Genomic DNA, 11,974 nt, shown 5'->3' with positions numbered 1-11,974 from the left:
GTGCAATTGAGTGAACGAAAGTGTTGAGCCAACCTTTGCAAAAGAGGCTTACGTGTAAGAACCAAAAATGGTTGGTGATGGGCTATAGAGCGATACCCGTTTGGAGGCCATTGGCGTTTGAAGTCCACCTTCCTAAAAACAGCCACGTTTCTAGAGAACCGGTTTTATCTCCTGGAAGAGTACCGTGTCTGGAGACCTGCTCTCAGTGCCCGTCCCCGGGCACATCTGTGGGGGCCAGGCAGCTGTCACCGCCGTCCACGGGCTGCCTCACCCTCACCCGGATTGGCGCCGTCCATGAGCAGCCATCTTTGCAAGCAGACGTCTAAGATTTAGTGTTGTACATATTTGTAAATGATCCATTTTGATGGGGCTCTCTTTATTGTTTCAGGTTGAATGCATTTGGGAACTTGATGCATAAAATTTGCATGACTCCTCACTCCTTTCTGGATCTGTCGTTGGATTCCAGCCAGCATGGCTCACACCACAAAGGTTAACGGCTGTGCATCAGGTAACTGTGCTCTGGAGTGTGTGTGTGTGTGTAAGTGTATGCCTTTGCTTAAGCTGACTTCTTATTTCTTTTTTAATAATGGCTAGATATTAATTAGCAAGTTGCCTAGATAACTAGGCTTTCAAAAAATTTTCTATCCAATGAGGATGGTTTTTTGCCTTTTTTTTTTTTAATCTCGTCGAGAATTCGCTTTCATCTATAGAGTCTTTATGTACAGGAATCATTTAGGTAAATTATCACCCGAGTCAATTCTGTTGAAGTGGTGAAAGATAAATGTAAAATCCTGAATGCTGATCCAAGTGTAATGTGCACTCCTCTCGGACTTCTTTATGAGGGATTGAGCAACGAGAGAGGGAAGTGAGTCTAGGTGCTTCAGGCCAATTCCTAGTATCCACTCCCAGGCATCTTTCGTTTCATGTTGCTACACAAAGAGAAAGAGGGGCTAGAGAAGAGCATACTATTTGAAGTGACTTTCCCGGAGAGGAATATACGACAAGCCGTATCATGAATCATGAAGACTTGCATTCTCAGTTCTACTCCAGTTACATTAGAGATCTATGTAGTTTGCATATCTCGTCCAATATTGCTTATATAAGATTTGGGAAAATTTATAGAACAAACACAGAGAAAAGTCTCCCAAGAGACAGCGTAAGACAGCAGGTGACCACCTGTCCAATACGGTACGCCAGGTGGTCATTCCACTCTTGAATGATCTGCCAAAGAGCAGAGTGTATGAGAGTAGGGATTGTGTGTGGGGAGCACTTGGTGTGATGTCTGAACCCAGTCCTGGCTCTGCTCCTCTGGCTAATGGGAAGAATGGGGAGTTGGAATCAGGAGCCCTGAATTAGAGTCCCATATCCAGCACTAACCATGGGATATGGGGCAGGGCTCTTTCTCCATGTGTAAAACGTCAGTAAATACATCTACCTGCAGGGTTAGGACCCATGTGAGGACCAGAAGTGGACTTACAAGCACCCTGTAAGCTGGAAAGCTCTGGTAAACCAGGAATAGGAGGAGCCCTCTGGAGTGGGCATACTCAGCCCACATGTGACTTTCTGTCCCAGCAATCCCAGCTGCAAGCATCCCTTCTGGCAAGAACGCTGTAGCTTGCCCCAGACCAAACCCAAACCAACCCAACCCAACCCAACTCGGCAGCTTATTCCGGGACAACTGGTCTCTTTCTCTGTTTATTCTTTTGCTTGCCCTTTCTACTGCCCAGCTTCTTGGGGCTTTTGTAGATTCTGCTCGGGACTGCTGTCACTAAGACAACATGAACGACAAAAGCTAACACGTCATGAGCGCTTACTGTGTCCTGCAGTGGCCCGGATGCTTTGCCTGCATCATCATGCTTAATCCTCACAGTAATCCTATGAGATTATGCCGTTCTCACCACCACCACCATCCCTATGTGATGGCAGAGAAACTCGGGCACTCAGCTAAGGAAGAGAAATCAGGATTATTCCTTGTTTCTCTGGTAAAATATTTGATAAAGGAGGAAATTGAAGCATTGTGAAATTTCTTGAGTGTTGTGGGTGAGTTTCAGCCCCCCGTGCTGCTATCCTCTCCCATCCCATTCCTGCCCTTACCTGTGTTCACATTCAGAGGAAGGGGGGTCTGGGGTTGTTGGTGCCTCCAGATCTTGACCCTCTGGTATCTCTGGCACATTCCTTTCTCCGAGGGTTTAGGTACCTACCTCGTTTGCCCTCCATTCCTTTTCAACTTGACTCGTCCTAGAGTGTCCCTTTCCCCTTTGCTCCTAAAGTCTGATGACCCAGCTATAACCTTTCCCCACTGCCTAACAGGTCTGTGCACTGAGTTTGGAAGCAAAGGGAAGCTCTCTAATTAGTGACCTCTGGGGTGTCTGGGGATAAATGGTTACTGCAGATAGGTGTCGGGACCAGGCAAGGGACAGTACTGTTTATTCTAGTGGCCATGACCTCTACAAGCAATCTGATTAGAGGCTCAGCCAGACACAATTATTTTAGTTATGCTCTCACACACACACATATATGCATGTATATATATACATATATACAATGCTCATTTTAGAAAATTTTAAAATATAAAAGTTTAATATTTTCTTAAAAAATACAGCAGGAATTCCTGATAATACTACAACCCAGAAATACATGTTCTGCTTATTTTCCATGTTTTCTTTAAATTTTGTATATTTCACACAGTTGAGATGATGTGCTTATAAAAATCATGATTTTACCTTTTCTTTTCCTACTCTATATTACAAAAGAAATAGCTGCCCACTGTTAAAAAAAAAAATACTCGAACAATGCAAAAGTATATGCTGGTTATAAATACACTGTTTCAAAATGTAATTAACATATGAACATTTATAGGCTGCAGATTAAGATGGGATAAAAAGGGCTTTATGGCAGCAAATGAGGGCTGGTTACTGATCCTTCCGGTGAGAAAAAGAAATAATTTCGGTAGTTCAGTAAAGTTTTTAATGTGGAGTAAATTGTATATTTTTTTTCATTTTTCAAAGATAAAGTATAATATTAAATATACTTTTTTAAACTGTATTTCCCCTACGTGTGTGGTACCCAAAAGTAGTCTCTCCCACCCGTTCCCCTGAAAAATCAGTGCTTTGGGCTCCGTAGAACATGAGGAAAAATCCCATATGAAGGTGAGGTCAGGGCATTGGCACCAGAAACACTTTTCATGGTCTTAGGAACAAAGCAGGAGCAAAAGAAGCCAGCTGAGAAGAGAACCAGTTGGCCAAGCGGTGCCCTTGCTGCCAACACGTCTGAGGACTGACATCCCACATGCATGTCCCTGTTGAGAGTTGAAACTGAGGAAGGGACCATTCAGAGTCCTTTTATCCTTTGACTTCCCCATTGAGTCCTTCAGTTAGTTTGAATAAAAGGTACCGATTTTAAAAGAAGAGCAGTGAGTTAATGCTGTAATTTGTGAAATGCATTGCCCTCAGTTTCAGGCTGACAAAATGCATCAAGGTGATGTGCCAGGTGCACCCCGCCTCGCTGAAGAAATATGCTTTACTAGTACACGGCAGAGATCCTGGAGCACGTCCAGTGTGCCAGGCACTCTTCTGGGCGCTGGGGCTTCAGCAGGGAACAAACAGGCCCAAACTCCTGCCTCCAAGGACCTTCCATTCTGGTAGAGGCTGAGGGTTTCTGTGGATGGAGCCTCCAGATAAAATAGAGGACTGACTTATGCTAAAAAAAAAAAAAAGTATTCACTATGTATTCGAAATTCAGATTTTGCCGGGTGTCCTTGCTTCTTATTTGCTACACCTGGCAGCCTCACCTAGGCACCCCTCCCAGCTTCGTCTTCCTCCTCACCATCTACCCCCTCAGCTTCAATCATGTCTTTGTGTCTGTCACCTCTTTTCCACAAGATCTCCATCCTACTTCTGTTGACCAGTCCAGTTTTGCTTGCATTCATTGCAAACACTTGACTGGTCTTACAGAGAGTCCCCTAATGTCATTTGTTAATGTGATGAGCTACAAGCATTAATAGAAATGGCTTGTGACCGTTCCCTGTTCTTGTGGACACCTAGGAAGCACATGGGGGGGCGGGGGCGTTGGTTAGGAAAATGGCTGTATTTCTGCGCTTCGGGGATGGGGACAGTCTGCTTTTTCTCAGGTCTCTCAATCATGTTGTAAACTGGATGCACTGTTTACCTCAGTAAACACTAATTATTAATGTTGTGAAACTTTAATTAGAGCTTCGACTCTCTTTAGAAGCTAACGAACAAGTGGCATATTTGTCAGATGAAGATAATATACCTGCCCTGCCTTCTTCACAGGAGTGTTGTGAGGGAAAAATAAAACAGTAGCCACAAAAACACTTTTTAAGATGTAAAACGCTGGTCTGATGTCAGGGGAAATCACCGCCCCCCTCGTTCTGTGAGCTCGCTCCTCGGTTCCCGGGCTGAAAAGCGCCTGTTCACAGGCCACCGGGCCAGGCCCTTCCAGACGCTTTGACTTTGAGGCAAGAACTATATTACTGTCCTGTGTCTAACAGTTAAATGAAATAAATAGATGAGTATTAGGGAGTACCATTTTATGCCTCCCATCACCAGCCTTATTCTTGCTGATATTTGCCTTTGGTAGTTTATTATGGTTTTTCTCCCTCTTGCTATTCCTCTTTCAAAGCATAAATACACATATATTTATATATATTTTTTTCCAGATAACTATCTATTGACTTAGGGTACTTATCGAACTGCATTAAAAACTTGGTTCTCATTTTAAATTCCTATGATAAATTTCATTAAGTCTGGTTGTTACTCTGGTCAGTCAGTTGGCTCCAGGTTTTGTCTCCATGCTGATCTTAAATGAGGTACAAAGGCCGCTGATAAGACCAGGTCAGCCAGGGCCCCAGACTCGCGGCCGAGCAGGTAGAGTTCTGCCGCTCAGTGCAGCCCACTTGGTTGTGCAAATATTTTTCCCAGCAGCAGCGTTTCTCAAACAGAACTCTGAGCCCACTGCCATGAACCCGACAGCAGGAATTAATTGCGTTGCTGTTTGTCAAGCACGAGACCAGTTTGCCCTGACTGGTCTGGCTGGAACCGCCCCGGGTTTTCCGAGACCATGTGTAAGGAGGTGGGGGGGGTGCCTCTGCTGGTGAGTCTTAGACCTGTGGTCTCCATCAGCCTTCCTCCAGAGGCAGAAGGTGAGCTGATGAGACGCTGAGGCTCCTTGAATGTGTGAGTACCGTCCATGACCCTCCAGGGTGTCCTGGAAAAGTCTGCCAAAGGATGAAATGTGTGTTCCTGTCTGTGCTTTGCATTCCCTTGTAAGCAGTATGTTCGGAGAGCTGAGGGTACAACACAGTTGCCTGATATCAAAACAGAGGTAAAGGGCTAATGTGGGGGTCTTTATGAGTCCACCTGTCCCTGCTTTTCAGATGACAAAACACAAGTTGCCCAGCCCACACAGTTAGCTAATGGCTAAGCCAGACATTGAACGCAGAGGGTCTTTTTCCCTTTGTTGAGCACATTCTGTTGACATTAAAAATCAGAAGTGTGGCATCTGTGAAGTCCTAATTAAGTAGATCAAGGGGAAAGTATGTATTTCAAGAAACTCCATGAAACCCAAAAGTAGAAGAGTTGCGAGTAAAATGTCCTCCCTGATAGAGGTTAGGTTGATAAGTTAGTTTCTTCTTAGTGTGAATTATCTCATAGAGCCAAATTAACAAACATATTAGTATTGAGTACATCATGCGGTTTCATCCTGTTACTCGGTGTGCTTAATAATCGGATTTCATTTCAACTTTAAATGAAATTGTTCATTTTTTGTTGATTAAAGGCTCATTTCACATTGAGGTTTACAAATAATGTATTTTCTTATAGTGATGGTGTTTCAGAAGATAGTTATTTTTTTAAGTATTAGTTACATTTGAGTTTCACATTGCCGAGACCACCTACAAATAGGAGACACTGGATTTCAGAGACTTGCCTGTCTGGTTAAATCAGAACCCCAGAATTCATCCAGCCCCCAGAGACATTCTGGAGGGTCCCTCCCTCGTCAGAGCTTGCTTGGTTTAAACACTCTTAAGGCTTCCGTTTTAACCAGTAGCTAGCTTCACCTGATAAAGCTTTGTTGCTCCAGACCGTGAGCAAGTCCTGATGGGTTAAGCATCATTCAGATTTTAGACAGGCGATTAAACTCTGCAGTTGAGCCGAGGAAAGATGCCCTATCTGGCAGTGAGTCCCAGCCTACTTGGGCGTAGGAAGAGTAGAATCCAGGCTCTTGCCCGGCCCAGGTGTTGGGCAAAGATTCACTCTTCGGTTGAAGACTTCTGCCTAGATGCTGTGTGGGCGCCGAGGGGAAAGAAAAAACACAAAAGAAAAACCCAGCAGGGAGATGCGCTCCGATGTTAAAGCCTTGAGCTGTTGCTCTCCTTTGGAAGCTGCAGAGTGAGGCAAAGGATTAAAACAGCCCTTCCTACAAAATTTGAATATCCTGTGCCCTGCTCACCGGCAGACTTCCCTTCCGTGAGTATTGGCTTGTGTTTCTGATTATGCACTTCCCCTCTTTCTCAAAGGACTTGGGTGGGCCAGCTGAGCCCATCCAAAGTATAGCTCGTTAGCTTCCTTTCCAAGGGTTTGCCTTCTTCCTGTGTCCCAGATAATTCCAGTTCATCTCCTTTTGTGCAGTTTCTGAGAAAGGTTTGTGTGGGCTTGGGAAATGAATGACTACAGCTCACAGTTTCTGCTTTGGGGTCCTTCTCTCTAAGAGGCTGTTTGATTTGATCTGGCATAGAAAATATCAGCATAATTCTCACATTCACAGAGGTCGTAAATTCTTTCTCTTTTCTGGCAGCATACCTAAAAATTGCATGGAGGAGACTTCTCTAATAAAACCTCGTAGAAGACTCAGCCAGGAGATCAGATTTGATAGGATTCATTCAAACACGTGTAGAAATTTTAAGTTTAAAAAAAAAAAATTGATGATTCTGTTTTTCCTCTCTTGGCGTCTCTGCTGGATATTTTTGGAATGAGCTGGAACTGATTCACTCATTTCCATATGCTTTAGGAAAAGTATGCTCATGTTTCAGAGGCTAAGCCTGGTTCTGCTTTGGGCTGCAATTCCTCGTGAATCCGGAAGATGAGAAGTGTTTTAAATATGCAGCCCATTTGTATCTCCTAGTGATCTCAGCTGGTAGTTCTGTATGGACAAGTGATCTCACAACTTAAAAATATGTATGCGACTATTTTGAGGATTTTTTTTTAAATTGTGACCAGATTTCTAATCTTAGCAGCACTTGGAATATAATTAAATAATATTCTATAATATTCAGGAGGCCTTTGTAACCAACAGATAGAAAAGCAGAATTGTGAACATGAAGGAAAACAGGGCTGATGGATAGATTGTTGTTGCATTGATGTGTTCTCATCCCCAAAGTTCAATCTGTGGACTCTCACTCTGTCTCGTGTGTGACAGGCCAGATTTGAGTGGCCCGTGACTTTCCTCCTGCTGGGTCTGGAGATTTGGTACAGTTTCACCCGATGAGCCTTTATTTAAAGGAGGTGGTGCTTAGAATGATGGTTTATGGAAGCAATGTGCTCTGAATAGTTACAGTTGCTGAGTTTATTTTAGGTCCTTTCTCCCGATCTTAGTTAAGTGAAAAAGTTTTCTCTCTGCGGGATCTTTCATACTCTGGGCATGATCTCTGTTCGGTTGAATCAGGAGACAGTCACGTGATTTTCTGAATCTAGTCTCACAATGTTTGCTTTAGTCAATAAATCCCATCAGCTTTGCAAATAATTTTGTGAAAACATTGATTCAGCCTGCACTATCAGATTTTCCCATTCCTGCCCACTTTTCTGAGGGCCTTTTTCTCTTGCAACAACTGTCCGCCAGGCGAAGGCTTTTTAAATGTTTGTATACAAGCAGGCGCAACAGGCACTTTTCAGAGTCTCCTGGAAGAGAAGGAGGAGATTGTCCCCAGACTCGAAACACGAAAGAGAGAGACGTGATATTTCTAAAGATTCATAAGCCCAACCATGTGGTGTCTTCACCCCCATAGTTACGTGCATCACCTCTTGTTTTCTTCTAACAAAAACCAAAAAGTGTTCCTTCTTCCTCCACTGCCCGTGTCCTCCTCAGCTCAGTCCATATACCCACCACGTGTGGCTGATTTATTTCCTTTTCCCCAGCATTCCCGATTGACTGACGGGGATGCATTAATCAAATCAGGGACTCATCAGGGAAATGTGGGGTTTTTTGGGGTTTTTTTGAGGCAGTTCATTTGGCGTGTTCCCCGCCAGCTGGGAGGACAAAGACTCATCTGTCTTGCCATGAGCTGTCCCAGGAGGCAGTAAAACCTGCCGGCTTTCTGCGCCCTGTACCCCAGCCAGGACTCCACCCCTGCAAGGGGTGAATCAGCCCGATGATACACCGATTGTTAGAGCGCACCAGGGTGGAGACCTGGCAGTCTGTAGGCCGGTAGGGGCGGAGGGAACGGTTTGCATGTCAAACCATTCCAACACCGTAGCTTACAGGAAAAAAATTGCAAAACACCGAAGCCCTGTGCCACCAAGTTTTTCCATTAGCGCCACGCTTTACACAGCTTCCAGATCTGCCCCGGGCACAGCTGCCTGGCAGTGTCACATCGTAAGCTTCTGGGGGGTAAGGGGTCCCACCAGCTCCTGGGCACGGCCCTGTACACTCTCATGCATCACCCAGGAGCTGTGGATTCTCTGAGCAGGGCTGCTCACACATTATTGAGGCACTAGAAACCAGCATCTGGAACTTACCCCCACTCCCAGGATACTGCTTTTAAATGAAGAATCCCCAGACAGAAAATCTTCCAGAAAGGTAAAGGGGGCCGAAAGCTGGGGGCTTTCCCTCTGGGGCTCTTATTCTTTGGTTTTCTGTCCTCTGGCCACTTTGATGATGAAAAAGCAGACTTTGCAAATAGTGGTGAATTTAAATCAGGGTGTTGCTTTGGAACGACCAGAAGGAAGGATACAAAACTCAGTGAAAATACTTCAGCGCAGTGAGCTAGCTCATTCATTCAGGAGCTCACTTTTAAATGACCACACAGAAACATATTTGTCAGAAGGGCAGCTGTTCGCCTTCTTTGTGACGTGGACCAACCCTGATGTCCTGTGACAGTGGGTCTTTCTTTGCCTTACTGTCATTTCTTTGTGACTTTGTTAAGGATGGCTGGCAAGATGAAGGAGCACTGAACTGTCGATACTTTTGTTATTTTTTCAGTCTCTCCAAACCTGTGTGGCTTTCACTAACTTTAATCTCTGTTCACTCCTAACTCTGGGCTTTTGTTTTTGGCCTCATTTGGACAGAAATCATGATCTGTTTCTGTGTCTTCAGTCCTGAGGCCTGCAAAAACCTTGGTGGGCCTTCCCAGCCCTCCAGGGCTCCAGGCAGCAAGAGACCAGCTCTGGGCAGAGGGTCCTGAAGCCAGCGGGGGCTTCTGCACCATCCCCACTGCTGTTCCCCAGCCCACCTGCCCTGTTCCCTTCCTAGGGGCTCACTCAAAGCCCTGTTCTTGATCTGGATGGCTTTCCCATACCTCCCAAGCCCTTCTTATCCTTCAAGAGCAGCTTCCTCTCTGACCTGTTCCAACAAGTGTTCTCAGGTACTCCCAAGGGGACGTCACCCCTACCTCTTCTTAATTCCCGGAGAGCTGTGTATTTTAAGATAGAGTCAGGGGTGTGTGCTTCACCAGTCTGTAAGCGTTGAGGTCTCAGGAGGCAAGAGTCCCATCATCTACACCTCGGTGTACCCATTGTGGCTTGCTTAATATTCCGCCTGGGGTCCCCGGGCTCTGCATTCAAGGAGCGCATGTTTGCAGCATGCCTACCTTGTGCCAGCACGATGCTGGGCAGTGAATCCAGAGCGAGACACGGGCACAGCGCCTGCTTGAGAATCTGTGTGATTGAATTGAGCCCTGCCGTTGGCCCGTCTTACATTGTTACTCCCTTTGCAGTTTCCTCCCAGCCTGTGCACCTGGGTATTTTTCCCGGATGAACAGGTGGCTTTCAGCCCGTGGCACATACTCGCTGACAGCCTTCCTCCTCTTACCTCGCCTCTAAGTGCAAGGGGTAGCATCCGCTTTCTCTCCATCACGTGCTCTGATGTAGGCTTAAAATGGTACTGTTGGTTAAGTGCCTTGCGTTCCAGGGAGAGGTGACCAGGTGTAACGTGGTTGTCCAGGGAGGATGCTTGTCCAAGGCCATTTGGAAGGTTCTTTCTAGCTCCCATGGCCACTTTCTTGTTAGCGACCCAGCCAGAGACAGGAGGTGGAACTCTCACCAGTTCCTTTTGCCCCGGGCTTGTTACCTGGTCTGGTTCGGCGGGCTAGTTGGAACTGTGGATGAGAAACCGAGTTGGTGGCCTCTAAGGTTGGGAGTATGGCCGGCCGGTCTGCCTGCGTTCTTTCCCACGGTTCTCTTGGGAAGGTCTCTACAGATCCCTGCCCCCCTTTTAGATGGGAGGAAATAAATGGTTATTTAATTATATAATTATTAAATAAATTATCGTTAATAAATTATAATTATTATAACCTCTAAATTATAAATAAATATTAAATAGATTCTTATTGTTTGCGGCGTTTATAGTCTTTGTGGCAATCTGATTTAAAGTTTTAATCCCCTTACTTCATGCCTCAATTCATTTTGTCACAGGCTTTTTAAATGCTGATTTTAGGGCACCTGGGTGGCTCAGATGGTTCAGCATCTGCCTTCGGCTCAGGTCATGATCGCAGGGTCCTGGGATCAAGTCCCGCATTGGGCTCCCTGCTCCTTGGGAGCCTGCTTCTCCCTCTGCCTCTCTCTCTCTCTCTCTCATGAATAAATAAATAAAATCTTTAAAAAAAAATAAATGCTGATTTTAAGGCTCAGGTGAAAATATATTATGAGACAGTCTGTTTATCCAAATCTGATGAAAGTAATAATCAGGGGGCACGCCAGACTGTAAAGAAAGCCTGACATGTAGAAATTCAGTGTGACTCTGGTGTTAATACTTAAATGGGTTCGAGGAAATGTGCTCTGTTGAGTAAGGTATAACGCAGACAGAGGATTTCTTGCTGGCGATTTTCGATAGGCCCATCACCCATAGCGTCCTCGTCCTCATCTCACTCTCCTGGCCAGAGTCTCACACCTCTGCTGGGCACACCCTCCTCATGTTGACTGTGGCCTCTCCTTGGAAAATCTCCCCTTACCTTAAAATCTTAGAAAGAGCAGATCCTTCAAATCCAGGCGTGGGAAGGAGGAGTCCTCTTCCAATACCCAACGCTATACACACCTAACAGGGCAAGAAAGAGCTAGAAGCCCTTGCTGGACCTGTCCTGTAATCCCCTTCAGGTCCTGTCAGCCCTTTGGGCTGTGGTGGAGGTGGGTGGAGAAGGAGCCAGTGGGGACGTGGAAGGGAGCTCCACCCACACTGCTCTCCCTCCCTGGAGTTCCCTTAGACACCAGCTTTTGTATTGCAGCCATCACTGGTCCGAGAGCCCAGGCGGGGTGAAGTAGCACCTTAAGGTATTTGGATTCTTTAGGGGCTGGGGGGCGGGGGGTGTTGGCTGTGAGGAGGCTAGAATCTCGCAGACATAACCCAGGCCTCCCATGAGAGTGATACCAGAGTATCCTGCTTTCAATCTGTGTCTTTTCAAGATGAATACTTACAGGTAGGGTTTTTGCACATTAAGTTTACCTTCAGGAGACATGGTGGTAAGGATCCTAGGCTGTTGTTTTGGTATTTATTTATTTATTTATTTATTTATTTATTTATTTAAGATTTTATTTATTTGAGAGAGAACGAGAGATAGAAAGAGAGGGCATGCACGAGCAGGGGGTAGGGGCAGAGGGAGAAGCAGACTCCTCGCTGAGCAGGGAGACCCTGGGATCATGACCTGAGCCGAGGGCAGACGCTTAACCCACTGAGCCACCCAGGCGCCCTGGTCTTTATTTTTTTAAATGAAACATCGTGGTAGTAAGAGAGCTAAATGCAACCCAAGTAA

The 11,974-nt window shown here is 45.6% G+C and overlaps 1 protein-coding gene across 12 annotated transcripts in view; it reads left to right on the top strand.

Annotated features, from left to right (window-relative positions):
- The window catches only part of KANK1 (KN motif and ankyrin repeat domains 1), a 233,037-nt gene that overhangs the window by 139,080 nt on the left and 81,983 nt on the right, over positions 1–11,974 (top strand). For 10 of the 12 annotated variants that reach the window (XR_010407627.1, XR_010407628.1, XM_045882196.3 and 7 more), the window contains one exon: positions 389–508. Coding sequence is in view for 8 of the 12 variants with exons in the window: in XM_045882196.3 (XP_045738152.1) it covers positions 472–508 (37 nt within the window). In the remaining 4 variants the exon portion in view is untranslated. Of the gene's footprint in view, positions 1–388; positions 509–8,250; positions 8,812–10,899; positions 11,496–11,974 lie in introns of those variants that run through there. The other 2 variants (XM_045882199.3, XM_064579204.1) reach the window with 2 other exon arrangements.

The sequence above is a fragment of the Mirounga angustirostris genome, unplaced genomic scaffold (assembly GCF_029215605.1).
Source record: "Mirounga angustirostris isolate CCGP_5_RB_7025 unplaced genomic scaffold, mMirAng1.0.hap1 SCAF_15, whole genome shotgun sequence".
Taxonomy (NCBI): domain Eukaryota; kingdom Metazoa; phylum Chordata; class Mammalia; order Carnivora; family Phocidae; genus Mirounga; species Mirounga angustirostris.
This window is presented reverse-complemented; position numbering and strand designations above follow the sequence as displayed.